This window comes from Lepus europaeus, chromosome 4 (assembly GCF_033115175.1).
Source record: "Lepus europaeus isolate LE1 chromosome 4, mLepTim1.pri, whole genome shotgun sequence".
Classification (NCBI taxonomy): Eukaryota; Metazoa; Chordata; class Mammalia; order Lagomorpha; family Leporidae; genus Lepus; species Lepus europaeus.
Window position 1 is genome coordinate 104235437 of NC_084830.1, and position 25116 is coordinate 104260552.

Below are 25116 nucleotides of genomic sequence, written 5' to 3' on the forward strand. Positions count from 1 at the left end.
GCCACTGGGAGGAAACCCACACTACCCCCATCAAGGGCCTGGAGGGAGGCTCAGCTCTGCTGTGTTGCCCACTGGGGAACTCTCTGGGGTGGCTTTTGTTCTCACCCCAGACCAGTCCTCCATCCTATCAGGCTACACCTCCCCAGAGACAATAAAACAAAACACAGGGCAAGGGCCATAAGAGTAAAGTTAAACTTTACTTTACAGTAATTTTTTTTCTATATACAAAGAATTACAGTACATGTTTATGGAGACTCCTAGCACAGGGCTCCCTCTTTTTCACTAGGAGTTTCACTTAACAGCTGACAATCTGTGGGACCGGGGAGGGGGGGAGGGCAGAGAAAACCGTGACGGACCTTGGCTGACCCCCGCCCTCCCCCACCCCGTCCCCCTTTCTTAAAAATATAAAGACAGATCTCTGTCGTCAGCTTGTTGCTTTGCCAAGACCTAAACAGCTGCTCTTCCAGGAGCTCCTGTGTGCTGCACTGCCCATCCAACACACCTCGTCACCTGCATGTATGCAGGCAGCACCCACCACACACCTGGATACTGCTGGCTCTGCCCGACCCTAGAGGTTTAAAGCACCCAGAACCATTTCTGCTTCTGCTTCCTGTGCTTGCCTCTTGTCCACAAAGCTCGGCTCAACTTCCAGGGTGTTAAACCTGAAGCCCCCTAACAGCCTGATGTTTTCAAAGTCATGGGAAAGCAGCTCTAGAGGAGGGCCACACAAGAGTTGAACAGGCTGTTTTTGCTTACACTAGTAAGACACATTTCTTCCAAGGCTGTGGATTTCTAATTAAAATAAACTCTTTCCACGTCCTTAAGAAATATTACTTTTCATCTTCGTGAGCTATAGAGGTGCTCCCATGAGACTGGAAGAGGTAGAGAGGGGCAGGAGGTAACCCAGGGAGACCCCACACCCAGAGCTCTACCAACCTGTTCCAGGCAGTGTGGACGGAGGCTTATGGACAAGGTGACCCCAGCCCTGAGAAACTCAATGGCCACCTTCATCTGGACACGGGATCTCTTCCACCTCTGGAGAATGCTGGACTAACTCCAGGGTTGGGTGCAGGCTTTGCTGAGGCTCTGCTGGGTCCTCACCTCTAACAGAGCCTGAAAAAAACCTTTCTACATAAAATCTCCCAAGCAGGAACCTGGGTTTCTCAAGTCACCAGTCCCTCAATCCGTGGCAGTGCTTATTTATACCATGAAATTAGCACCATCATTACATTTTTTTGTATACAAAGCAATTATCTATTCTTGTTTCAATTTACTCTACAGCAACCTCTGGCCCTGCTGCCCTGGCCCTAGGAAGCTCAGCTGAGAGCGAACTGGCCACAGCCAATCAAAGCCTCTTGCAGCAGCCACCTAGCTTTAAATGATCTGGAATGTCTAACATGGAACAGCTCGGAGGTTACTCAGCAGGGGAAGGGGGCTTGAGGCAATTCCTTTCTTGCCATGATCCACAGAGCACAGGACACTAGGCCCCTCAGACCTGGCTGATAAGCCCCAAGAGGGTGACACTATTCCAAAACAAAGCCTTAGGAGAAAACCCACTTTATAGGAGCAAAGGGTAAAACCCATCCAAGTTCAGTGCTCTCCTGATCCCTCTCCACGGGGACAGTGCCAGGACCCGACCTCCTTCCTGCCGTTCTGTTCTCATGAGGCAGCATTAGAATGGCAGCCTGGGAGTCCCGCTCCAGCGAGCAGGCGGTGCTGAGCCCGGGACAGGACTGTGAGTACACGTCCTGACTGTAGTGCGTGGGGGATTCAAAGAATAGAAGTTGTGTGTGTTTTTTTTAATCAATGCTAAAGGTGTGGATCAGCACAGTGATTTACATCATCAAACTCAGGGACTTCAGGAGAAAGCAGACGTTTTTTAAAAACGTGGACATTTTGGAGCGATGATAGCTGTTTTGCTATTAGAATGGGTTGGCTCCACCAGGAGAAACAAATAAGGCTTTGAATGCAAACTTCAAACGTTTCCATAATTTCTTGACTTTACAGAGCTTGCCCCTCAAAAAGCCCTCCTAGGGAGCCGGTCGGAAGCAGGCTATCTTGAGATCCAAATACCACAGTACCAATCCTGCACAATGATAAAAGGTTTCCTTTAGCTGCCTAGTCACACCCTCTTAGGGAAAAGGGTCTCCTTATAGGCTTGAGGAAGTCTAAAAGGGCTGCGAAGTCACTCCCTCCCCACCTTCATTTAAGAGTCTCATTTCCAATAGTTCTGATTCTACTTCTAGTTGGATAGTGACTGCTTTCATGATTTTAACAATCTAAAATCAGATGCCGCTGTCAGTGGGCCTAAAAGCTCCAATGTCCAGCTTTTAATCCACAACCTGAGAGTCTTTCAGTGGCACTGATGGAAGCCTGATGTCCATCCATTCAGGTGAAGAACTGACCCCCAAAACCAGGTACAGCTCACAAGCTGTTTTCCGAGGCAGGTCTAGAAAGCAGCCTCCAGTGAATGGTGGAGAATGGAAAGAACCAAACACAACCCGAGTGGCTAATCACGGCCCCCTTTCCCTCAGTCCTTCCTGTCTCGTGAGACATTGTCTAGATGGCCGTCTAGCCAATTACCTACCAAAGCCTACTTCAGTGAAGCTAGTTCAGGATGAAACTTCTCCACTTACATTTTTACATAGCCTGCACACCCCACCCCCCCCGATTCACAGTTTATTTCATGGAACAAAGAGCTACGGTAATTTAGCACACAACACAGTGAAAAGATGCCGACAGTGCAGTGCGGGCATCTTCTTCTGATCACAACTACAGATGACAGGAGAGAAAAGGGCACAGGACTGGCACCAAGCAAACCCTACTCATACAACCTAAGAGATCAGGGAAAGGGACCTACTAGCTGCAGTTATATACGTATTCTCACACATGATAAATACTTAATATAGTCAACTTTCATGTTCTGGATGAATTTTCTTTAAAAATATCTTTTTCATGGTTTAAAATTCTTTTAAAAGAAAATAAGATGCTTTATGTTTTCTCTTCCTTTTGAACAAAGAGCTTTTCCTCCCTGGTGATTAGGAAGAGTTAGCATGAAAGGGGAGAACTAGGCAGGTGGAATTCACAGAGGAGATTCCGAGGTCTCAGTGAAATGCAGGGAGAGGTCCCTAAACTTGGGACAGCCCTGCCCAGCCTCGTCCCTCTGCCTGAGTTCAAGTGTCTCAACCCTAGAGACAGACTTTGGGAAATAAAAGCAGATTCTATTTTTATTCTCTCTATAAAGCGCAAATGCTTCTATAACAACTACTGTTCCTTCCTTGGAAGTGATGGAGTAACCTCAGTAGGAACATGGGAGAAGGAAATCGGGACAAAATACAGAATCCTGTTGAGGGTGTAAAAGCCATAGGAGGGACGACATGGCCAGGAGATGTTGGGCCAGAAGACGGCCTGTTGGCTAAAGCTGCTGGCTACGTTGGCAAAGCAAAAAGGTAAACACATTGGTCTAGGAACAAGGGCATGGGGGCGAGTGAGGGGACTAGCCAAACAGAACTTCCTGTCGGCAGTCAGTGAGCCGGGCGAATGGTAGGGCAAGGTAGCACCAACAGATTTCCCAGCCCTTGGGCCCCAGCTCAGGGCAGCAGTAACAGATAATCAGCAGTTATGAGGAGTCATCTCTTAGGACATTGCTCTAAACACCTCGCCTCACTGGTCTCAAGGGAAGGGTTCTGGCTTGCCTCTGAGCTAAGTCAGCAGACAGGTGCTCTCAATGGAGAACACAGCAGTTCTCAGGGAGGTGAAGAGAACTTCCTCCATTCAGTTGGGAGGGCAAAGGATCAAGAGAGCAGAGTAATTTCCCATCAGGATCTGGCACTCTTCCTGAAGCTGGTGGATCTAGCTCAGAGCTTGCCAGAAATTCCCTATGTCCACTGCCCGAGGCTGAAATCTGAAAGCACCTGAGTGTTCGGGGATGGGGATGGGCATGGGTTCATGTAAAAGGAGGAAAATTGGTAGAAAAGGTAAACTTGCCAATTGCCTTCTTCCAATGCTGGAAAAGCTATATTTTCATAGAGCTCAGCTCTCCCTAACCAGCTGCTCCTCCAAGGACAGATCTTCAGACACTACACAGCCCAGAGGCAGCAGAGGCTGCCCCAGTCAACAGCCCCACCTGGCCTTGACACAGCACTCCTCTGTCTGCTAGCAGACCTCTGCATGGGTGTGCAGGCCCATGCTCCACGCACACCCCAAACAGGAGACACTTACTCAACACAACCACTTGTGGTGCCACAGAGGACATTGCAAAATGAGGTTGGAGCTCTAGGGCCCCGCAGAACTTCCTGTTATTTCCTGGTAAAAGGTTCCTGAAAACAGCCTGGGTTCCCAGGCAGGCATCTTAGGCTGACAGGGATCAGGCCTCATTTATTTCTGCAGCTTGGGCCAGTGACTAGCACCTGGCCTGGCACACATCAATGCACAGGAAATCTGCACTGAATTGAAGAACATCAGTTCTGCCCAAGGGTCCATCAGGTGCCCTCAGTGGGGATCTGTCGGGCTAGGGAGATAGCTCTGAGAGCCCCTAGACCTTCCATCCTGACCAGCGGAATTGAATTCCATGTTTGACTCCAGAGTGGACTTTTTATTTTAAGTTGACCATGTAGAAGATGGAGGAAAGAGACTGAAGTCTGTCTGTTCCTTGGCTGGGGCCCACTTGGATTTCCATACAAGGCTGACACAACTGTAAGCCCCCACTGGCTAATGCCACAAGAGTTCTGAGTGTTGGTATGGAAGGAAACAGTATCAGTGGAAAAGTGTGAGGGTAGGTCTGATTTTTAAAGGGAATAAAGAATGAGAAGATTCCTCTCCCCAAATGGTACCGGGGGGGGGGGGGGGCAACTTGTCTGGTTATGTGACATTGACTGGTATTACTTCTGTTCTGACTCTGCACATTTGTGATTGGAAGGAGCTTGGTTTAGAGCTGGAAGTGTATTTTGCTCTGGTTTGGGGTCTTGCCCTCTTCCAAGAGACCAGCAAGTCTGTGCCAATGTCTGTGTGCTCCCCGCAGGCCAGCAGGACTGCATCAGTGTCTGTCCAGCCACCATGGGCCACAGCCCTGCCCCTGCTGAGGTTTTCCCCAAGGCCCAGGAACTCTGCTCTGGAGTTGCCAACTTCTTCTCTTCAGTAGAGAGGGAGGCTGGGGTCTTCCCAAGAGACCTGAAGGACTGCCCAGTTTTGGCAGCAAGTCCAGGTAGTTGCTGGCTTCCGGCCATCTGCTTCACCTGCTTCACCAGGAGTGGTGCTTGGCTGGGAGGTCCTGGGGTCTGCTCAGCCCCTGCAGGAGCTCTTCCTGAGGCCTGAGTTGCTGGCTCATATAAAAAAGCCTTGGCAGGCGGCTGAGAAAGAAGTCTGGCCTGGGTGAGTGATTTAACAGCTTGCCAGGGGTGCTCTGCAGGGGCTGCGGTCTTTCCAGGTGGCTGGAGAAGAGGTTCTGACATGCTGCCTTTCTCAACCACTCGTGGCATATGCCCCAGGCCTTTGCTGGCTGCCCATGAGCTCGATTCCAACACCGGCACCTTCTCATCAGCCTGTGGTGTGACCTCATGAGGAGATGCTGCCCGCTCCTTCTGGCGAGGGGTTAGGTCTATGAGATCCATCACCAAAGCAGCTCTATTTTTTGACTGAGTATTCTGGTCCACAGGCCTCAGTGCTTTTTCTTTAGCAACCAAGGTCTGGACCACGGCTGATAGTACTTTCTCAGGAGGTGGGAGTCTCTGGGACAAAGGGGCATGGGATTTGTCTGGGGGCCGCTCTGAAGTCTGAGGTTTGGGACTGCTGGTGACTAGCAGTCTGTCTGGTGGCAGAAGTCGTAGGCCAGTGGGAACTGGGGTTTTCTCCAGTGACTGGGGCCGTGGGCTGACAGCACCTATAGATTTATCCAGCCGTGGGTCAGTTGTCCCCAGAGGTCTTTCCAGTGGTTGGGGCCTGACTGAGGGTGAGGAGCCTGGGCCAGTCACTGGAGAGGGCTTGTCAGATAGCTGGGGTCTTGGTCCTGACACTGGAGGTGACCTGTCCAGTGGCCTCTGGCTGGATGCCAAGGGTTGGGATTTGGTCCCTGACCCAGCAAGGTCTCTGACCCTATCTAAAAGCTGGGGCCTGGAGTCAGTTCTTTCAAGAGGTCTTTCAGGCAGCAATGGCCTCTGACAAGTCCCTGCCAGAGCTTTTTTGGAGAGTGGCAGCGTCTGGTTGGTGTCAGCAGGTGGCTTATCTGACATCTTGGGCCCCTGAGCAGCTGTTCCTGATGACTGTTCTGCCAGGTGAGCACCCGGCCCTGGAGGCAGTGGTACCGGGGGAGGCACATACTCACGGATCTCCCCGGGTTCCAGAGGGTTGGGCCCACAGGGATCGTGCTCAGTACAAGATAGACGCCCATCCAGTTTGGAGATGAACAGCATGCCTTCCCGATGCTGCTTGCAGAAGGAGCTGGGGCACATCTCACAGAAGGAGGCTGCTTCCTTCCCACACACGTCACACTGATGCCACGGACACTCCCACTTCCCTGAAAACACAGGAGAGAAACAACCTTAGGGGGGAAAAGGGAGACAGGCCATGGCTGAGGGAAAGCTCAGGGGAGTGACTGCAGAGCCTCCCTCAAACTGCTGCTCTTCAGAGAATTCACACAGTTCACTGCCACCTCTCCTTCCCAGGGAGTACAGTCTCCCTTTCTGCACTAAATGACACAGTAGGTAACAGCAGAGCCTCAAGGAGCAGCTAGGTATCACCTAAATACAAGCAGAGGAATAAATTCATATTTCTATGACTATTTCCAGCAACAGCGGACCCCTCGGACAAGCTTCCCTTAGATGGAATTTTGGATACTCCTTTCAATTTCTGCATAGTCTACTGGTCCTTTAGAGCTTTTAAATCTTCAACTGGAATATAAACATCCCAGATACCTAACTCCTGCTTATGTGGTTACTTACAAGAACAGGAAAGCACATATAATACAACTGGAAAAATGGAAGCAGATTCACCCATGCTCAATGTTAAGTCTTGCAATCTGGCAAAATTTATTTGTGTTATCCCCACAGAAATGGGGGAAAAGACCCAAAGCTAGCCGAGCCTTGCATTTACTACCCCACTGACACAGAAATGAGTCTACCAGCCCCAAATAATCTACACTAGAGCCGGCGCCGCGGCTCACTAGGCTAATCCTCTGCCTGTGGCGCCGGCACCCCGGGTTCTAGTCCTGGTTGGGGTGCCGGATTCTGTCCCGGTTGCCCCTCTTCCAGGTCAGCTCTCTGCTGTGGCCCAGGAGTACAGTGGAGGATGGCCCAAGTGCTTGGACCCTGCACCCCATGGGAGACCAGGAGAAGCACCTGGCTCTTGCGTTCGGATCAGCACAGTGCGCCGGCCGCAGCGCGCCAGCTGTGGCCACCATTTGAGGGTGAACCAAGGGCAAAGGAAGACCTTTCTCTCTGTCTCTCTTTCACTGTCCACTCTGCCTGTCAAATATAAATAAATAAATAAAAAATAAACTACACTAGATGTCACTCTGGATACACAGGTCTACCCTGGCCCCAGCCAACCTGACTCTAAAAAAATCCCTCATTTCACTTCCTGGCATGGACAGGTCAGTGTTACGGCCTTGCACTCACACTACCCCAGTTTCCATTATTTCATTTCCCTGACAAAATGCACATTAAAGGAAGCCAATTCAGGAACAAACTCCTCTCACTTCTACCCCAAAGTTCTCCTCTTTCTGCAATGTCTGGACACTGGTTATTAGTGACATACAATCTCTTCTCCATGAATGGCTCCCTATTGGCTTCTCCTTTTGTCCTTTAAGATAGATGGCATGTTCAAATCTCTAAAATCCTCTAACCCAAGATCACTACCAAAAGGTTATCAACTCCTCCAACCACAAATTCCTGGGTATTACAATTGCCAGAGACACTTTCTCAAGTGCTCACTGACAAAAGTCAAGTAACCTTCAGGGAAAAGTCACTGTGTGAGGAAACCCCACTATGGGAGCAGGGTAGGAAGTAAAAAGGTGTCAACTCATCTCTAAGACCAAAGTGACCCCAAAGATCTACTATGTCAACCTTCCTATCTCCAGAAGGTAAGAGCAAAACCTGGCATTCAACTCAGCTCCTCACTGATTCGTAGTAACTCATCACACTAATCCTGACTCTTAATTTTCCTAAAATGCATTACAGGAAGAAAACTAAGCTTAATGGGTTGCTGGGAGGATGAAATGACATACATGTAGGTGAAGGACTTGACACACAGCAGGTGAGTTTCCCTTCCTTAAATCCTAGCCTTCACTGCCATGTATTTCCAGAATCAGAACATGAACCACATCTGTCAACATAACGCACAGAAAAGCAAATGGCACTTTCCTCCTGACTAAAGCAAATGCAATTAGACCACAAGAATCCTTGTGGAAAGCAAGGGGCACTCTGAACAAACCGTGGCACCGACCTGCTGGCCGCTTGGTCAGATTCAGACAGTCTGCGTGGTAAACTTTCGGGCAGCCCGGCTTCTTGCAGGAGACGAGCTGGCCAGCGTCCCCACAGCTGAAACACTCATCTTCTCGCTCCTTTGTGATCTCGCCCTGGCTCCTGCGCTTCCCTGGCTGCTTCTTCTTGAACTTCTTTGATTTTTCTTCTGTGGCAATGGGTTGATTCTAGAGGTTATATATTGAGCAGTCAGCACTCTGTCAACACAGTTGCATAATCTCAACCAAGTTAACTATTCTCTGAGCCTCGGTCTCTCCTTTGGGAAGACACCACTCTTAGACTGTTGTGAAGATCAAACACAGAGAAAGCACCTGGCACATCAGCTAACCAACAGAGGTAACATCAATTACCATGTGCTTTTTACCAACTATTCCTACTACCTGAATGAGATTAAAAAAAAAAAAAAAAGTGCTTTTTTGACTGACATATAAGACTGAAATTAAAGGTTACCCCTTTTATAAGTTTTAGTTTTATGTTTGTCATAATTTCAAAGCTAAAGAATACCTGTCTGGGTGTACAGATGCATTTTTTAAAAAGATTTATTTATGTGAAAGGTAAAGCTACAGAGAGGGAAAGACAGAGATGTATCTTCCATCACTGATTCATTCCAGAAATGGTCACAACAGCCAAGTCTGAAACAGGCCAGAGAAAGCAGCCAGGAGCCACACCTGGTCTCCCACATGGGCAGCAAGGCCCCACACACTTGAGTCATCTTCCACAGCTTTCCCGATGCGGTAACAGGAAGCTGGATAGGAATCTGTGTAGCTGGGATTTGAATTGATACTCTGATATGGAAGGTTGGTATTTGAAATTGTGCCACAATGCCAACTGCTATATATATGCATTTGTTCAGCAAACCACTGAACAGGGTGTTAAGAAGACAGAAAATTAACTCATGGTCCTTGCCCTCAACAAGGCTATGAATCTTTAAGTCAAGTTACATTGTTGTCTATCCCTCCCAAGACAGACCCTGGTGTGACAAGCAGGTCTTCTCTGTGTTGCCTAAGCCCACATCTGGTCATTAAATCCTGTGGCTTATATCACTTTTTTCAGCTTAGTTTAGAAAAAGCTAAAATCAATCTATAAAGTTTAATTAAGATCTGTCCTTTGGTGACAGGCCACCGTTCACTAAAAGCAATGATGGGCCGGCGCCGTGGCTTAACAGGCATAAACTGATATCCCTGGTGCACTTTAAACAACTAATTGTGGATTAAGCTCATGTTTTAATTTACAGAAATCAACTGATACCCCTTAGGATAAGACCACTTAACGAACGAACTAAATAAAAATTACATAAAACCCAATAATAATGTAAAGATGATTTTTCAGGCCGGCGCCGTGGCTCAACAGGCTAATCCTCCGCCTTGCGGCACCGGCACACCGGGCTCTAGTCCCGGTCCGGGCACCGGATTCTGTCCCGGTTGCCCCTCTTCCAGGCCAGCTCTCTGCTGTGGCCAGGAGTGCAGTGGAGGATGGCCCAAGTCCTTGGGTCCTGTGCCCACATGGGAGACCAGGAGAAGCACCTGGCTCCTGCCTTCGGATCAGCACAGTGTGCCGGCTACAGCAGCCATTGAGGGGTGAACCAACGGAAAAGGAAGACCTTTGTCTCTGTCCACTCTGCCTGTCCCCCCCAAAAAAAAAAAGAAAGAAAGAAAGGAAGGAAGGAAGGAAGGAAGGAAGGAAGGAAGGAAGGAAGGAAGAAGAAAGAAATCTCCAACTGGAGTCACTATGTAGTCTATTTTGCATGTATTACAGTCCATTCATTATATAAAAAAATTAGTCACTAAAAACAGCTAAGAAGACCATGTAAGGGTCAAGCGTTGTGCAAAGCGGGTTAAAAATCACCGCCTGCAATGCAGACACCTCCTATCAGAGTGCTGGCTTGAGTTTCGGCTACTCTGTTTTTGACCCAGCATCTTGCTAATGTGCATAGGAAGGCAGAAGATGGCTCAAGTACTTGGGAGACCAGGAAGGAGTTTCTGACTTTACTGCAGGCATTGGGGAGTGACCTAGCAGATGGCAGCTACTTCTGTGTGTGTCTCTGCCTTTCAAATAAATAATATATTTTTATTTTTTTAAAAAGACTATGTAAGAAGGGCTGGTGCTGTGGTGTAGTGGGTAAAGCCACTGCCTGCGATGCCAGCATCCCATATGCTCTTCTTCTAATCCAGCTCCCTGCTGTGGCCTGGGAAAGCAGTGGAAGATGGCCCAAGTCCCTGGGCCTCTACACCCACGTGGGAGACCAGGGAGGAGGCTCCTGGCTCCAGATCTGCCATCTGGGGAGTGAACCAGCAGATGAAAGACCTTTCTCTGTCTCTCCCTCTTTCTGTCTGTAATTCAACTTCTCAAATAAATAAATAAAATCTTTTAAAAAAAATTCCACAAAAAACAGGTATTTATATTCTGTTATAATGGTGAGAATGAGTCCCATTTTTATCTGTGGTGTCATACTACATCTAGAATCTTAGATTCAACTTCAGTTCTTTGGAATCTTTAGAAAGAAAAAGAGAGACAGACCAACCACATGGATACACCAAGAATCTAAGTAGCTTATATTAGAAGATGTGAGATCAGCTAAGACCAATGAAAATGTGTGAAGTAACCTAATTTATGGGTTGTTTTGCAGTTTTCTTTTTCTTTTCTTTTCTTTTTTTTTTTTACAGGCAGAGTGGATAGTGAGAGAGACAGAGAGAAAGGTCTTCGGTTTTGCCGTTGGTTCACCCTCCAATGGCCGCTGCGGCCAGCGCATCACGCTGATCCGAAGGCAGGAGCCAGGTGCTTCTCCTGGTCTCCCATGTGGGTGCAGGGCCCAAGGACTTGGGCCATCCTCCACTGCCTTCCTGGGCCATAGCAGAGAGCTGGCCTGGAAGAAGGGCAACTGGGATAGAATCCGGCGCCCCAACCGGGACTGGAACCCGGTGTGCCGGCGCTGCAAGGCAGAGGATTAGCCTGTTGAGCCACGGCGCCGGCCAGTTTTGCAGTTTTCTTATCTGGAAATGTAGCAAATCACTAATTAAAGTCAGATTATCAAAAAACTTCAAAAATATACAAAGATCCCCTCTTGTCTAACCAAACTGATCATTAGAATACTGAGTACCTTCCCAGGGACCACTGATTCCTACTTAATGTCACCATTTCTTCTGGCGCAGGCACTGTGGTGTGGCAGGTTAAGCTGCTGCTTAGGAGGCCTGCATCCCACATTAGAGTGCTCTGCTTCTGATCCAACCTCCTGCTAATGTAGAGGGGAGGCAGCAGATGATGGTCCCTTACCACTGTTAGGGAGATCCGGATGGAACTCCTGGCTCTCAGCTTTGGCATTGCCCACTTGTGGCTGCTGTGGGGCATTTAGAGAATGGATCAATAGATGGAAAATCTATCACTCTGCCATATGTATATGAAAATAAATCTTAAAACGAAGACTCATTCCTAACTGTTAGGGAAAGAGGACCACATTGTTATTCCCAAGACAAAATCTGGAAGAGTCCTACCTTTGGCCTTACGCCCAGGAAGCCACTGCAGTTCGGGGCTCCACATTTGCAAACAGTTTTTCCATTCCCAAGACATTCTAGGTTATAGTTGAAGGTAAGTTCAGTGCCTGCATTAGAGACAGTGAAAACATTAATATCTGTGGGGTTAGAAATATTATTTCTGTATTAATTATAAAGTATATTAATTTCCAAAAGAATTTTTTAAAATAATTATTTTATTTATTTGACAGACAGTGTTACAGAGAGAGGTAGAGACAGAGAGAGACAGCGAGAGAGGTCTTCCACCTGCTGGTTCACTCCCCAGATGGCCGCAATAACCAGAGCTGTGCCAATCCGAAGCTAGGAGCCAGGAGCCAGGAGCTTCTTCCAGGTCTCCCATGTGGGTGCAGGAGCCCAAGAACTTGGGCCATGTTCTACTGCTAAGCCAGGCCATAGCAGAGAGCTGGATCAGAAGAGGAGCAGCCAGGACTGGAACTGGCGCCCATATGGGATGCCGGCGCTTAATGCCAGGGCTTTAACCTGCTGTAAAACAGCACCGGCAGCCCCAAATGAATATTTTAACCAGAAGATAAAAAGATTTATTAACTCTAAATTCCTTATTTTAATGAATTCTAATCCTATAACATTAATTTATCAGCTGATACAACTTATTAATAAAAGAAAAATTTAAATGGATCCAAAGATAATTTTTAGAATAACTTTTGCTATAGCAGTGTAAATTATCTCAAGTTGCTTTTCATTTGTTTTCTAACCATTTAGATTCAAAGTACATTAATTAACAACTTGTCCTATATGTGTGTGCCAGGCACTGGGAATTCGAGCATGAAGGAAATCTGTTGGTCTGTGCCCAGGTGAGCACATCTTACCTGGCAGCACATCCAAATTAGGCTTCTACCTGTCACAGAGATCTGAACCCTGAGTAGACCACTTGATAAATGGGAAAAAAAAAAAAAATTCAGTTTTTTTTTTAAAAGAGAATCTGACATTAGGCACACAGCAATAATTTGTAAACGTTAAAAAAAAAGTATACAGGGCAGTAGTAAGTAAAGCCCCGGCCTACAGCACTGGCATTCCATATGGGTGCCAATTTGAACCCTGGCTGCTGTACTTTGGATCCAGCTCCCTACTAATGAGCTTGGATAGGCAGTGAAAGATGGCCCAAGTCCATGGGCCCCTGTACCCATGTGGGAGACCTGGATGAAGCCTCTGGGTTACTGACTTCAAGCCTAGCCCAGCCCTGGCTGTTTCAGCCATTTAGGGAGTCAACCAGCAGATCTCTCGATCTCGATCTTTCTTTTTTAACTTTGCTTTTCAAATAAACAAAATAAATGTTTAAAAAAATGAAAGAAGTGTACTACTATAAACTGTAACTTTAAGTAGAAATAAAAGACAAAGACATTCAAACTCAAAATAACATTCAAAGGGCCGGCGCTGTGGGATAGCGAGTAAAGCTGCTGCCTGTGGTGCTGGCATCCTATATGGGCACCAGTTCAAGTTCTGGCTGCTCCACTTCCAATCCAGCTCTCTGCTATGGCCTAGGAAGGCAGTAGAGATGGCCCAAGTCCTTGGGCCCCTGCACCCATGTGGGAGACCCAGAAGAAGCTCCTGGCTCCTGGCTTCAGACTGGTGCAACTTCAGCCACTGCAGCCAATTGGGGAGACAACCAGCGGATGGAAGATCTCTCTCTCTCTCTTATAATGCCACTCTATACAGAAATATAGGAAAACAGAAACACTAGCATAATTTGCTGCGTGAACATCTTACTGGCAGACATCACATAAAGGACAAAATTACATCAAAAGGTATCAGACCTCATAAATTTAACAGTGAAACTATTCTAGAAGAGTCCAAAATACAAAAACCCTTGATAGATGTACAGTTATTTGCAATAGGAAAGAGCATCACAGAAGGGACAAAGAGTGAGGATGGCACACATGGGAAACAGCGAGTTTGTGATGAGCACAGAAGAGTTGAATGAGAAGTCTTGACTCCATCTGCTCAGGGTTTAATTCCAATAGGCACGCATATACGTAGCACATTCTGTCCAATACTCTCCATCCCACCCATGGAGACCAGAAGCCACATGAGGACAGGAACAAGGCATGTGAATGCCAGCACCAAGTCACCTGTGCTGAGTGAATAGGGGAGAAGAGAACTCTATGGCTACACAAGTCAGAGGAAGCCAAGTACAGGAATACAGACTGAGGGAGCCGAGTGGAAGTGTGATGCTGAAAACAGTGGGCAGGCATGTTAGAGCTGAAGTCATATGACTAAGTAACACTTGGTAATCAATAAAGAGGAACCAGTCCACACTGCAGTGGTTAGAGAGGAAAGGGGAAGAGTGAGAGAAGCATCAGATCCACAACTACGAGTATCACAGGAATAACTCCACCTTCTTTACAGTAGTTTTGTAAGGACTAAATGAGATAATATGCTTAGAATAATGCCTGATATACATGGTATTATTTGCTTAATCATCATTGTTACAAAGGAGAAATCTACATGAACTACCTTGAAGCCATTCACTCCAAAAACTTGATACAAGTCAGCATTTTCAAATCAGCATCATTTTGTCAAGCAGAGTGCAATGGATAGTGATATTAAAGTGCTTTTACATGCATCATGTAATACTTAATCAACAGCAAATACAAAACAGAAGAAAGGAACTAGGTGGGCTCAGCTTTTTGAATCAGAAAATTTTTAAATTTAAAATTGTAAAAAGCCTAAAAGAAAACCAGGCAATATATTCAAATTGTAAAGAAAAGGGAGGAGGTTAGCCTAGCTGTTAAGACACCCAGATCCCTCACTGGAGTGCCTGAGTCCAGTCACCAGCTCCAGCTCCTGAAGCCTGCTTCCTGCCAAGGAAGACCCTGGGAGGAAGCAGTCATTTGTAAAGTAATTCAGTTACTAGCTCCCCACTTTGGACTGGCCCAGCCCTAGCCATTACAGGCATGTGGAGACTGAACCGGTAGATGGGGGCTCTCTCTCTGTAAATACAGGTTCTCTTTCTTTTTTTATCTTTTGAAAGAATGTGAAGTTTTGTTTTGTTTTGTTTTAATTTGACAGAGTTGCACAGTGAGAGAGAGACAGAGAGAAAGATCTTCCTTCTGTTGGTTCACCCCACAATGGCCGCTGCAGCTGGCGCGCTGTGGCTGGCGCACCGCACTGATCCAAAGCCAGGAGCCAGGTCCTTCCTCCTGGTCTCCCATACGGGTGCAGGGCCCAAGCACTTGGGTCATCCTCCACTGCCCTCCAGGGCCACAGCAGAGAGCTGGACTGGAAAAGGAGCAATAGGGACTAGAACCTGGTGCTGACCCAAAGGTTCTCTTTCTAAATAGAAAAACAAAAATTTAAGGCCTAGTGCTGTGGCACAACGAGTTAAGCTGCTGCCTTCAGGGCTGGAACCCATATGGGTGCACATTTAAGTCCCGCCTGCTCCTCTACAGACCAAGCTCTCTGCTTGTGGCCTGGGAAAGCAGTGGAAGAGGGTCCAAGTGCTTGGACCTCTGCACCTGCGTGGGAGACCCAGACAAAACCTCAGATTGGCTCAGTTCTGGCTGTTGTGGCCATGTGGGTCGTGAGCTCCCTCGACCCTCGCTCCCTCCCTCTCTCTTTCTCCCCTCATCCTCTCTGTAACTCTGCCATTCAAATAATAGGGGAGAGAATGGAGCTGGAAGTAGAATGAACGTCCCACCAATTAAACACACACAGAACAAGAGCTAATCATAAGGTTTTCTAATTATTTTAAGTTCATTAGTATCTCTGAGGTTGACTTAAATCTTTTTTTTTTTCTTAAGAGTGTCAAATTTTTTTTTTTTTTTTCTTGACAGGCAGAGTGGATAGTGATAGAGAGACAGACAGAGAGAAAGGTCTTCCTTTTTGCCGTTGGTTCACCCTCCAATGGCCGCTGCGGCTGGCGCATCTCGCTGGTCCAAAGCCAGGAGCCAGGTGCTTCTCCTGGTCTCCCATGGGGTGCAGGGCCCAAGGACTTAGGCCATCCTCCACTGCCTTCCGGGCCATAGCAGAGAGCTGGCCTGGAAGAGGGGCAACCGGGATAGAATCCAGCGCCCCAACCAGGACTAGAACCTGGTGTGTCGGCACCGCAAGGCGGAGGATTAGCCTGTTAAGCCACGGCGCCAGCCTGACTTAAATCTTCTTCCAGAATGTTCAAGTGGGATTTCTGCTTTTAATAGTAGACTATACTATTGTAATTTTTAAGTACTGAGGTTAATGTGGGACAATGATTTTCAACTGTTTGACTAATGTCTCTAGAATACACATTTTGAAAACTCATGCAACTTTTTTTTTGAAAATCCAAAATTTTACACACTTTTTTTTTTTTTTTTTATGGATACAGATAGACAGTGAGAGAGAGAGAGAACAACCCAAATGGCCGCTATGGCCGGAGCTGCGCTGATCCGAAGCCAGGAGCCCGGTCCTTCTTCCTGGTCTCCAACGCGGGTGCAGGGGTCCAAGCACTTGGGCCATCCTCCACTGCCCTCCAGGGCCACAGCAGACAGCTGGACTGGAAGAGGAGCAATTGGGACTAGAACCCAGTGCCCATATGGGATGCTGGGGCCACAGGCAGAGGATTAGCCAAGTGAACCACGGCAACGGCCCACGCTTTTAAATGTTTTAAAAATCGGGCCCGTTTGGGCGTTGATTCATGTCCTGGCTGTTCCACTTCTTCTTCTTCTTTTTTTTTTTTTGACAGGCAGAGTGGACAGTGAGAGAGAGGAGAAAGAAAGAAAGAAAGGTCTTCCTTTTGCCGTTGGTTCACCCTCCAATGGCTGCTGCAGCCAGCGTGCTGAGGCCAGCGCACTGCGCTGATCCAAAGCCAGGAGCCAGGTGCTTCTCCTGGTCTCCAATGTGGGTGCTGGGCCCAAGCACTTGGGCCATCCTCCACTGCACTCCTGGGCCATAGCAGAGAGCTGGCTTGGAAGAGGGGCAACCGGGACAGAATCGGTGCCCCGATTGGGACTAGAACCCGGTATGCTGGCACTGCAGGCGGAGGATTAGCCTATTGAGCCATGGCGCCAGCCGCTATTCCACTTCTGATTCAGTGCCCTAACAATGCCTGAATAAAGCAGCAAAGCATGGTCGAAGAACTTGGGCCCCAGCACCCACACGGGAGACCTGGAAGAAGCTCCTGGGGTCCTGGCTTTGGCCTGGCCCTACCTGGCCGTTTTAGCTATCTGGGGAGTGAACGAGAAATAGAAGATCTAGCCGGCGCCGTGGCTTATCAGGCTAATCCTCCGCCCTGCGGCGCTGGCACACCAGGTTCTAGTCCCAGTTGGGGCGCCGGATTCAATCCCGGTTGCCCCTCTTCCAGGCCAGCTCTCTGTTATGGCGCAGGAAGGCAGTGGAGGATGGCCCAAGTCCTTGGGCCCTGCACCCGCATGGGAGACCGGGAGAAGCACCTGGCTCCTGGCTTCGGATTAGCGAGATGCGCTGGCCACAGTGGCCATTGGAGGGTGAACCAACGGCAAAAATGAAGACCTTTCTCTCTCTCTCTCACTATCCACTCTGCCTGTTAAAACAAAAAAAAAAAAAAAAAAAAAGAAATAGAAGATCTTTCGGTCTCTGCAGCTCTGTCTATAACTCTTTCAAAACAAATTAATAAATAAATACTTTAAAAAACGATGTTAACTGGAGTGTGTCATGTCCAATCTTAGAATGATTTAATTTATGAAAATATCCATCATGTAACTTCATCATCAAATCACTTAGCTATATCAGATTCTTTCTTTCCTTTCTCTCTCCTTTTTTTAAAAAAAAAAAAAAAAAGAAAGAAAAAGACGATTTTACTTATTTACTTGAAAGGCAGAGTTAAAGACAGAGAGAAGGAGAAACAGATCCAAATGACTACAACAGCCAGCGCTGGGCGAAGCCAAAGTCATGATCCTGGAAGTCTACCCAGGTCTTCCATGTGGATGTTGGGGGCCCCAACTACCTGGGTCATCTTTGACTGCTCTTGCAGGCATATTAACAGGGAGCTGGACTGGAAGTGGAGCAGCCAGGACTTGAATCAGCGCTCATATGGGGTGCCAGGTTAGTAGGTAGGGGCTTAAACTGCTGTGACAAAAAGCCAGCTCTCAGATTTACTTTCAATTCAAATAAACATCTTAATATTTGTCCTGGTTGCAACCACCTTACTTCTGCATTTTTATTCTTAGAGACACAGGCCTCCAGGCCAGCAAATCAGCTGTGCGTTCTCCAAAGGTCTAACTCCAAGGTGGGTTTTTGTTAGTTTTTCTTTTTTTCCTTTTCTTTCTTTTTTTTTTTTTCTTTTTTTCTTTTCTTTTCTTTTCTTTTTTTTTTGACAGGCAGAGTTAGAGAGACAGAGAGAAAGGTCTTCCTTCCGTTGGTTAACCCCCCAAATGGCCACTACGGTCGGCGCTGTGCCGATCCGAAGCCAAGGAGCCAAGTGCTTCTTCCTGGTCTCCCATGCGTGTGCAGGTGCCCAAGCACTTGGGCCATCCTCCACTGCCTTTCTGGGCCACAGCAGAGAGCTGGACTGGAAGAGGAGCTACCGGGACAGAATCCGGTGCCCTAACCGGGACTAGAACCCGGTGTGCAGGCTCCACAGGTGGAGGATTAGCCTAGCGAGCCGTGGTGCCGGCCTGTTAGTTTCTTAAAACAGCCTTTGGGCCAAGCCCTGTAAGATCTGGGTGGCGAGAGCTGAATCTCTGGTTTATACAGTGGAAGTAGGGCAACTGTGGAAGGGCAGGTGAGAGGAGACACAGAAGGCTGGCAATTTATGATATGTGAAATGATACAGTCACAAAAGGAGAACAGCACAATCCTATTTATATGACTCTTCTAAAGTAGTCAAAATTCAGAGACATACACAGAATGGTGGCTGCTCAGGGCTATGGAGAGAGGGTTGATAATAGGGACAGAGATTCAGTTGGGGAAGATGAAAGAATCCTGGAGATGGATGATGGTGATGACCATGCAACAGTGTGAACAGACTTAATGTCACAGAACCATGCACACAAAAAGGGGAAAGATTATCTTCTCGTTCTCTATCTGAAACACACATACACCGTGGGGGGTATGGGGAGGGAGCAGAGACAGACCATCCATCTGTTGATGTGGAATGGAATCCAGGTCTCCAACCTGGGTTGCAGGGACCCAGTTTCTTGAACCATCATGTTTAGCCTCTCAGGGTGGGCACATTAGAAAACCAGACTATGACTTAAACCCAGATAATCTAATACAGGATGTGAGCATCACAAGGGAGGCGCACCAAACCCTCCGCCTGTCCTCCGAACTTTGGAAACTTCACTCTGGACAATAGGCATATGGAACTTTTAGATGATAAGACTGAAATTCAGGTCGTAGCTCTAGAATACCTAAAATGATTCTTACCTGCTTTAATGTCACTCAGGGCAAAAAGGCCAACGCGGGTATCTCCATTCACAGACCACTTCTGGGTTTCACAGTTGGGCTGACAGCAATGATTCATGAACCGAGCATAATTTCCTTTGGGACCAGCATCAATGATTCGGTCCTAGAATTCCAAGAGAAGTTGTACTTAAGGCCTCTTGAGATCTCTGCTTTTGATCTACACTTATTCTCTCTAATAAGCTAATTTCTATTTATAACATTTATTATTTATTTGTTATATGAATGATGAGGTAGCTAGAGAGAGGAAGAGATTCCCCCATTCCCTGGTTCACTCCATAAACTCTGAAGACCCAGGACTGGGTGCCGGCACTGTGGGTAAAACCAATGCCTGCAGCACCAGCATTCCATATGGACTCTGGTTCAAGTTCTGGCTGTTCCACTTCCAATCCAGATCCCTGTTAATGTACCTGGGAAAGCACCAGTAGATAATCCCAGTTCTTGGGCCCCTACACACATGTGGGAGACCCGGAAGAAGCTCCTGCCTCCTGGTCTGCCTGACTCAGCCCTGGCCATCATATAGCCATTTGGGGAGAGAACCAGCAATTAGAAGATGTCTCTCTAACTCTTTCAAATAAATAAAAAACAAATCTTTAAAAAAGAAAACAAAGAAACAAACAAAAAAGAGTCAGGAACTCCATGACATCTCCCACGAGGGTGGCAGGGATTCAACTACTTGAGCCATCATTTGCTGCCAACCAGGGTGTATATTAGCAGGAAGCTAGAATGCAGAGTAAGTCAGGGTTTGGACCCAGGTCACAGCTATGGCATATGGGCAACCCAAGCAACAGCTTAACCACTGCATCAAATGCTCATTCCTTTATTTGTAAAATCTGAGTTTCCCAGAACAGTGGGTCTCAAAGTACAGCCCTGGACCAGCAGCACTATCACCACCTAGATTTTCAGAAATGCGTTTTTTGGGGTTGTATATCAAACACAGATCCTGAGGTGGGCATAATGATGTATGACAAAACCTCAGGCCATTCTGATATTTGCTGAAGCTTGAGGACCACTGAAATAGAAGCAGACCTGGGTCCCATCTTTAGTTTTCAAACTCTACACATCTGAAATTGCCTGAGTACATTTCAAAACAGACGCGAAGTCTCCAACCCAAACAAAAATAAGAGTATCTAGAGCTTAAGGATCTCACAAATCACTAAATGTACAGCTTGAGGAATGTTTGAAAGTAAAAAAGGCAGAAAAGGGTTCTGACATTGCCAGCCCTGTGGCACAGTGGGTAAAACTATCACCTGCAGTGCCGGCATCCTATATGGGTGCCTGTTTGAGACCCACTTCTGATCCAGCTTTCTGCTAATGCACCTGAGAGAGCAGTAGAAGATGGCCCAAGTCCTTCAGCACCTGTACCAATGTGGGAGACTGGATGAAGCTCCTGGCCTTGGTCTGGCTCAAACCAGGATGTTGCGACCATTTGGGGAGTGAAACAGCAGATGGAAAATCTCTCTTCTTTTTCTCTCTGCCTAACCCTCTCCTTCTCTATAACTATACCTTTCAAATAAATCAATAAATCTTAAAGGAAAAATAAAAAGGTTCTATCATAAAAGGTAGTGGATGGGGAAAAAAGCTAGACCCTAACCCCCAGGAAGAAGAATCACAGATACACAGAAAATAGAAATGCTAAACAGTGAAATTAAGAATAACTTCAAAAAACAATTAGAAAATTACTTGAGTTCTACTATCAATTTACTTGACTCCCCACAAAGCATTAATTAAATATTAATAAACCAGTTTCTCAATCTGTAAAAGGGACAAGAATGATTATTGGCTTTGCTAGCTTCAGATTTTAATCTTACAGGTGATACACTAAAAGATATAACTCCCAACTCCCATCTGATCATTCAAAAAGAATACTAAAAGCAGCTTTCCTGTTTCTGGCCATGGATGTATAGCAAGAATCCCCATCAAGCAACCCCTGTGGATACAAGGGAGGACCCTGCTGGAGGCATGGGCAAAATCTGCAGGACATGCTGATGCTGGAGGAATACAACAATGGAAGCAACACTCTTTAATACTTACTTTGTCTAGTGTTAGCATATAGAAATTGGTGATATCATGTTCTTGGGCATAACGGATTCGAGCTCTGCATTCTTCTTCGTCTATTAGCTCACCTACATACTCATTCACAAATTCACCCTAGAAGAAAAGACAGCTCCTGAGTTAGTGGCAAAAAGTACATCAGTATTCATACACACACTTTACTTCTAAAAATTATTAGCTTTTAAGAAAATTAAAACATCAGGTTTTCCAAAGCAGACTACAGGCATACAATCTTATGTGCATGTAATTAGTCACTTTATGAGACCTCAAGCATTTGATAAGAATCACGCTCCCATTCCCTCCAGCAGAAAAGTTGCAATATACTAGATAGCAAAGATCCACCAGAATTGGGGCTGATGCTGTGGCGTAGTAGGCTAAGCAGACATCCCATACTGGTGCCAGTTCAAGTCCCAGATGCTCCACTTCCAATCCAGCTCTCTGCTATGGCCAGGGAAAGCAATGGAGGATGGCCCAAGTCCTTGGGCCCCTGCACCTGCATAGGAGACCTGGAGGAACCTCCTGGCTTTGGATGGGCCCAGCTCCACCTGTTGTGGTCATCTGGGGAGTGAGTCAGCAGAGAGGAAGACCTCTCTCTGTAACTCTACCTTTCAAATAAATAAGTAAATCTTAAAAAAAAAAAAAAAAAAAAAAAAAAAAAAAAAAAAAACACGACCAATAAAAGATTAGTTTAAGTTTAGCTTCCTTATAATGGAGGTATGGAAGGTCAATTTCTTAACCTACTCAAGGACCTCAAAATCAGTTTCCCTGAACAATGGTCATTCTCCATGGGACTTGCGTTGACTAGGGCTCCTCCACATTTCATATCCTGGTCTTCCCTAATCTTCATTCTGGGGTCACACGGACTTTCACCCCTACTACCTCCTTACCTGCAAGGTGTTCATGCTCACCTTGCTGGAGCCATCTACTCATCTTTCAAGTCCCAACTGACATAATCCTGAGCGACAAGCTAGTTTCAGTTCCTTTGGCACATGCCACCAGAGTCCTTTATGCTTCCACATGGGCGATAATTTGTTTTATTAACATGTCAAGCAAGATTTATTTTGTATAGGCTGCATATTACCTATTGTTAGAAATATACAGATTCTGCCAAGCAGCAAGTTGAAGATGTTACTGCATTTTCATTAGAGAAGGCTTAACTCTATTACTTCATGCTCCATAAACCCCAAACTTTTTTTCTCCATTGAAAATATCTCATTTAACAGGTGATTAACACCACCTGTATCACGTCCTCACTCCTCCCTCTCTCTCAACTACCTGAAATCATAATATCGTCATTATAATTTCCCTCTCTTGCATCCTTTTGTACAATGAACACAATCAAAACTGATGTTAGAGATGAAAGGGAACATCCATCCCAAGCCTCTAGATTCTGAAAAGATATGTAAGACACAACAAAAGGGTAATTCCTAACAATGCTATTTTATTTTGTGAGGAATTTTCTTACAGTCAACAAATCATATCAAAAAAACTGCAAAGAAAAAACAAAACAAAACTGGTAATTCAAAGTTTTCTTCACCTTCTTAATATCTGTTTTAGTCCGCAGACCCCAACCCCTCTGTAAGGTGCGGAAAATTTCAACCTCTGGATACTGGCGCTTGGTGAAGCACTGGTTTTGGCAGCGCCCACCAGCAGGACACACTGTGGGGTGGCACTCATACAGCAGCATGCGGTTGATGCACTCGGAGTCTATGCCACAAGGGTTCTCGTCTGTAGCTTTACAGTTGCAACGGGGAATTTCAGATAAGTCTGCAGTGAAGATCTGTACCCTGCCTATAGGACGGTTCACCTGGAGAAGAAACACATAGTACATCATTATCAGATAAGTCAAAATAAGAAAACAACTCTGGACCCATAAAGGACAGGTTTATTTTACTTAAAGTTGCATGCCACCTTTTATATGATTTTGAGCTTTCAAAATTTGGGACTTTGAGGGAAGATGATATAGTGCAACAGGTTAAAGCCCCAGCCTGCAGTACCATATGAGCGCCGTTTGAGTCCAGGCTACTCCACTTCCAATCCAGCTCCCTGCTAATGCGCCAGGGAAAGCAGTGGAGGATGGCCCAAGTCCCTGGACCCCTGCACCCTCATAGGAGACTTGGAGGAAGCTCCTGCCTTCCGGCATTGGATTGGCTCAGCTCCGGCCCCTCCGTGGTGAGCCATTTAGGGAGTGAACGAGCAGATGAAAGATCTCTCTCGGTAACCGTTTTTCAAATAAAATAGTAAGTCTTCATAACAACTCCACTTCTTATCCAGCTATCTGTTAATGCACCTGAGAAAGCAGCAAAAGATGGCCCAAGTAGGAGACCCAGTTGACACTCCTAGATCCTGGCTTAGCCCTGATCATTATAGCCATTTTGGAAATGAACCTGTGGATGGAAGATCTCTAACTCTTTCAAAAAATAGTTAAAACTTTTTGTTTTAAAAGAAAGTTTAGACACCTTAACATAAAAATAGACACACATTTGATATATAAAATATGAATTTCACATTTTTGAAAATTCATGTTTTAAAAATGATTAATTTCAAAGACAGTGAGCCAAGTTAATTGTATACTAGGGTTTTGCTAGTGTCACATGGTGGCACCACTGTAGCTACTACATAACAATATCCACTACTGATAGATGGGAAATTGTTGGAATGAAAACATCTGGATAGTCTGGGTTCCCGTTTGTGAAGAAACATTTCACCTGCAAAACTGTTATGGGGGGAAGAAAAAAAAAATATATATATATATATATAAAGGCCTAGAACACAGCAGAACCTTAGAGCCTCTTAAATGTGGCAGATACTACTATACATTTTTTCTATTTTGTGTCCCTTCTTATTTCTGTCATACCAAATATTCTAGAAACTCAGTCAATGTAAAATCACTATTACTTAAATGCATCAATAAAGTCCCAAATGCTCAGTTCTAGCATACTACTGTTTCCTATTCTTTAACATTACAAAATCTAAATCTGTTACTCTTCAAAAATACTGGTAAATGTTGTAAATATCTTACAAATGGAGGAATACTCTCACCACATGCAACTGCAAGTCACAAACTTACTAAGGAAACCAAATGCTAAGGGAGTAGAAGTCAGCAGCTAAAACTTGCTCACCCAAGACCTCTCAGGTAACTTCTGATCCAAACAATTTTATTGTTATTTATTTATTTATTTATTTGAAAGGCAAAGTTACAGAGAGAGGTCTTCCTTCCACTGGTTTACTCCTCATATGTCCACAAATGCCAGAGCTGTGCTCATCTGAAGCCAGGAGCTTCTACCGGGGCTCCCATGACAGTGCAGGGGCCCAAGAAACTGGGACATCTTCTACTGCTTTCCCAGGCCGTAGCAGAGAGCTGGACTGGAAGTGGAGCAGCTGATGCTCAAACCAGTGCCCATATGGGATGCTGGCACTGCAGGCAGTGGTTTTGGCCGCATGATCCAAACACCCCCAAAAAGGTTCATCCTAACTCCTTTTCTCTCCATACGTTTTAACCATTCATTCTTAAGATATTACCTAATCTGTCATTAATCACAAATAAGTTTTTTCCTAACACATCATAAGCAAAAAACAGGAGGCTGGCATTTTGGCTCAATGGGTTAAGCTACCACCTGTGATGGCTCGGCTGCTCCACTTTTGATCCAACTCCCTGCTAAGGGGCCTGGGAAAAAGCAGAAGATGGC

At 46.2% G+C, this 25116-nt stretch overlaps 1 protein-coding gene across 4 annotated transcripts in view; it reads right to left on the reverse strand.

The window, feature by feature from the left end:
* Positions 1–212: 212 nt before the first annotated feature.
* Positions 213–25116, reverse strand: part of NSD1 (nuclear receptor binding SET domain protein 1) — a 156518-nt gene continuing 131614 nt past the window's right edge. For all 4 annotated transcript variants that reach the window (XM_062188632.1, XM_062188631.1, XM_062188633.1 and 1 more), the window contains exons 18-23: positions 22965–23234; positions 21407–21523; positions 19337–19478; positions 11963–12069; positions 8437–8641; positions 213–6511 (exon numbers count right to left, since the gene is read on the reverse strand). In XM_062188632.1, the coding sequence (XP_062044616.1) occupies positions 4881–6511; positions 8437–8641; positions 11963–12069; positions 19337–19478; positions 21407–21523; positions 22965–23234 (2472 nt within the window). In that variant the 3' untranslated portion in view covers positions 213–4880. The remainder of the gene's footprint in view (positions 6512–8436; positions 8642–11962; positions 12070–19336; positions 19479–21406; positions 21524–22964; positions 23235–25116) is intronic.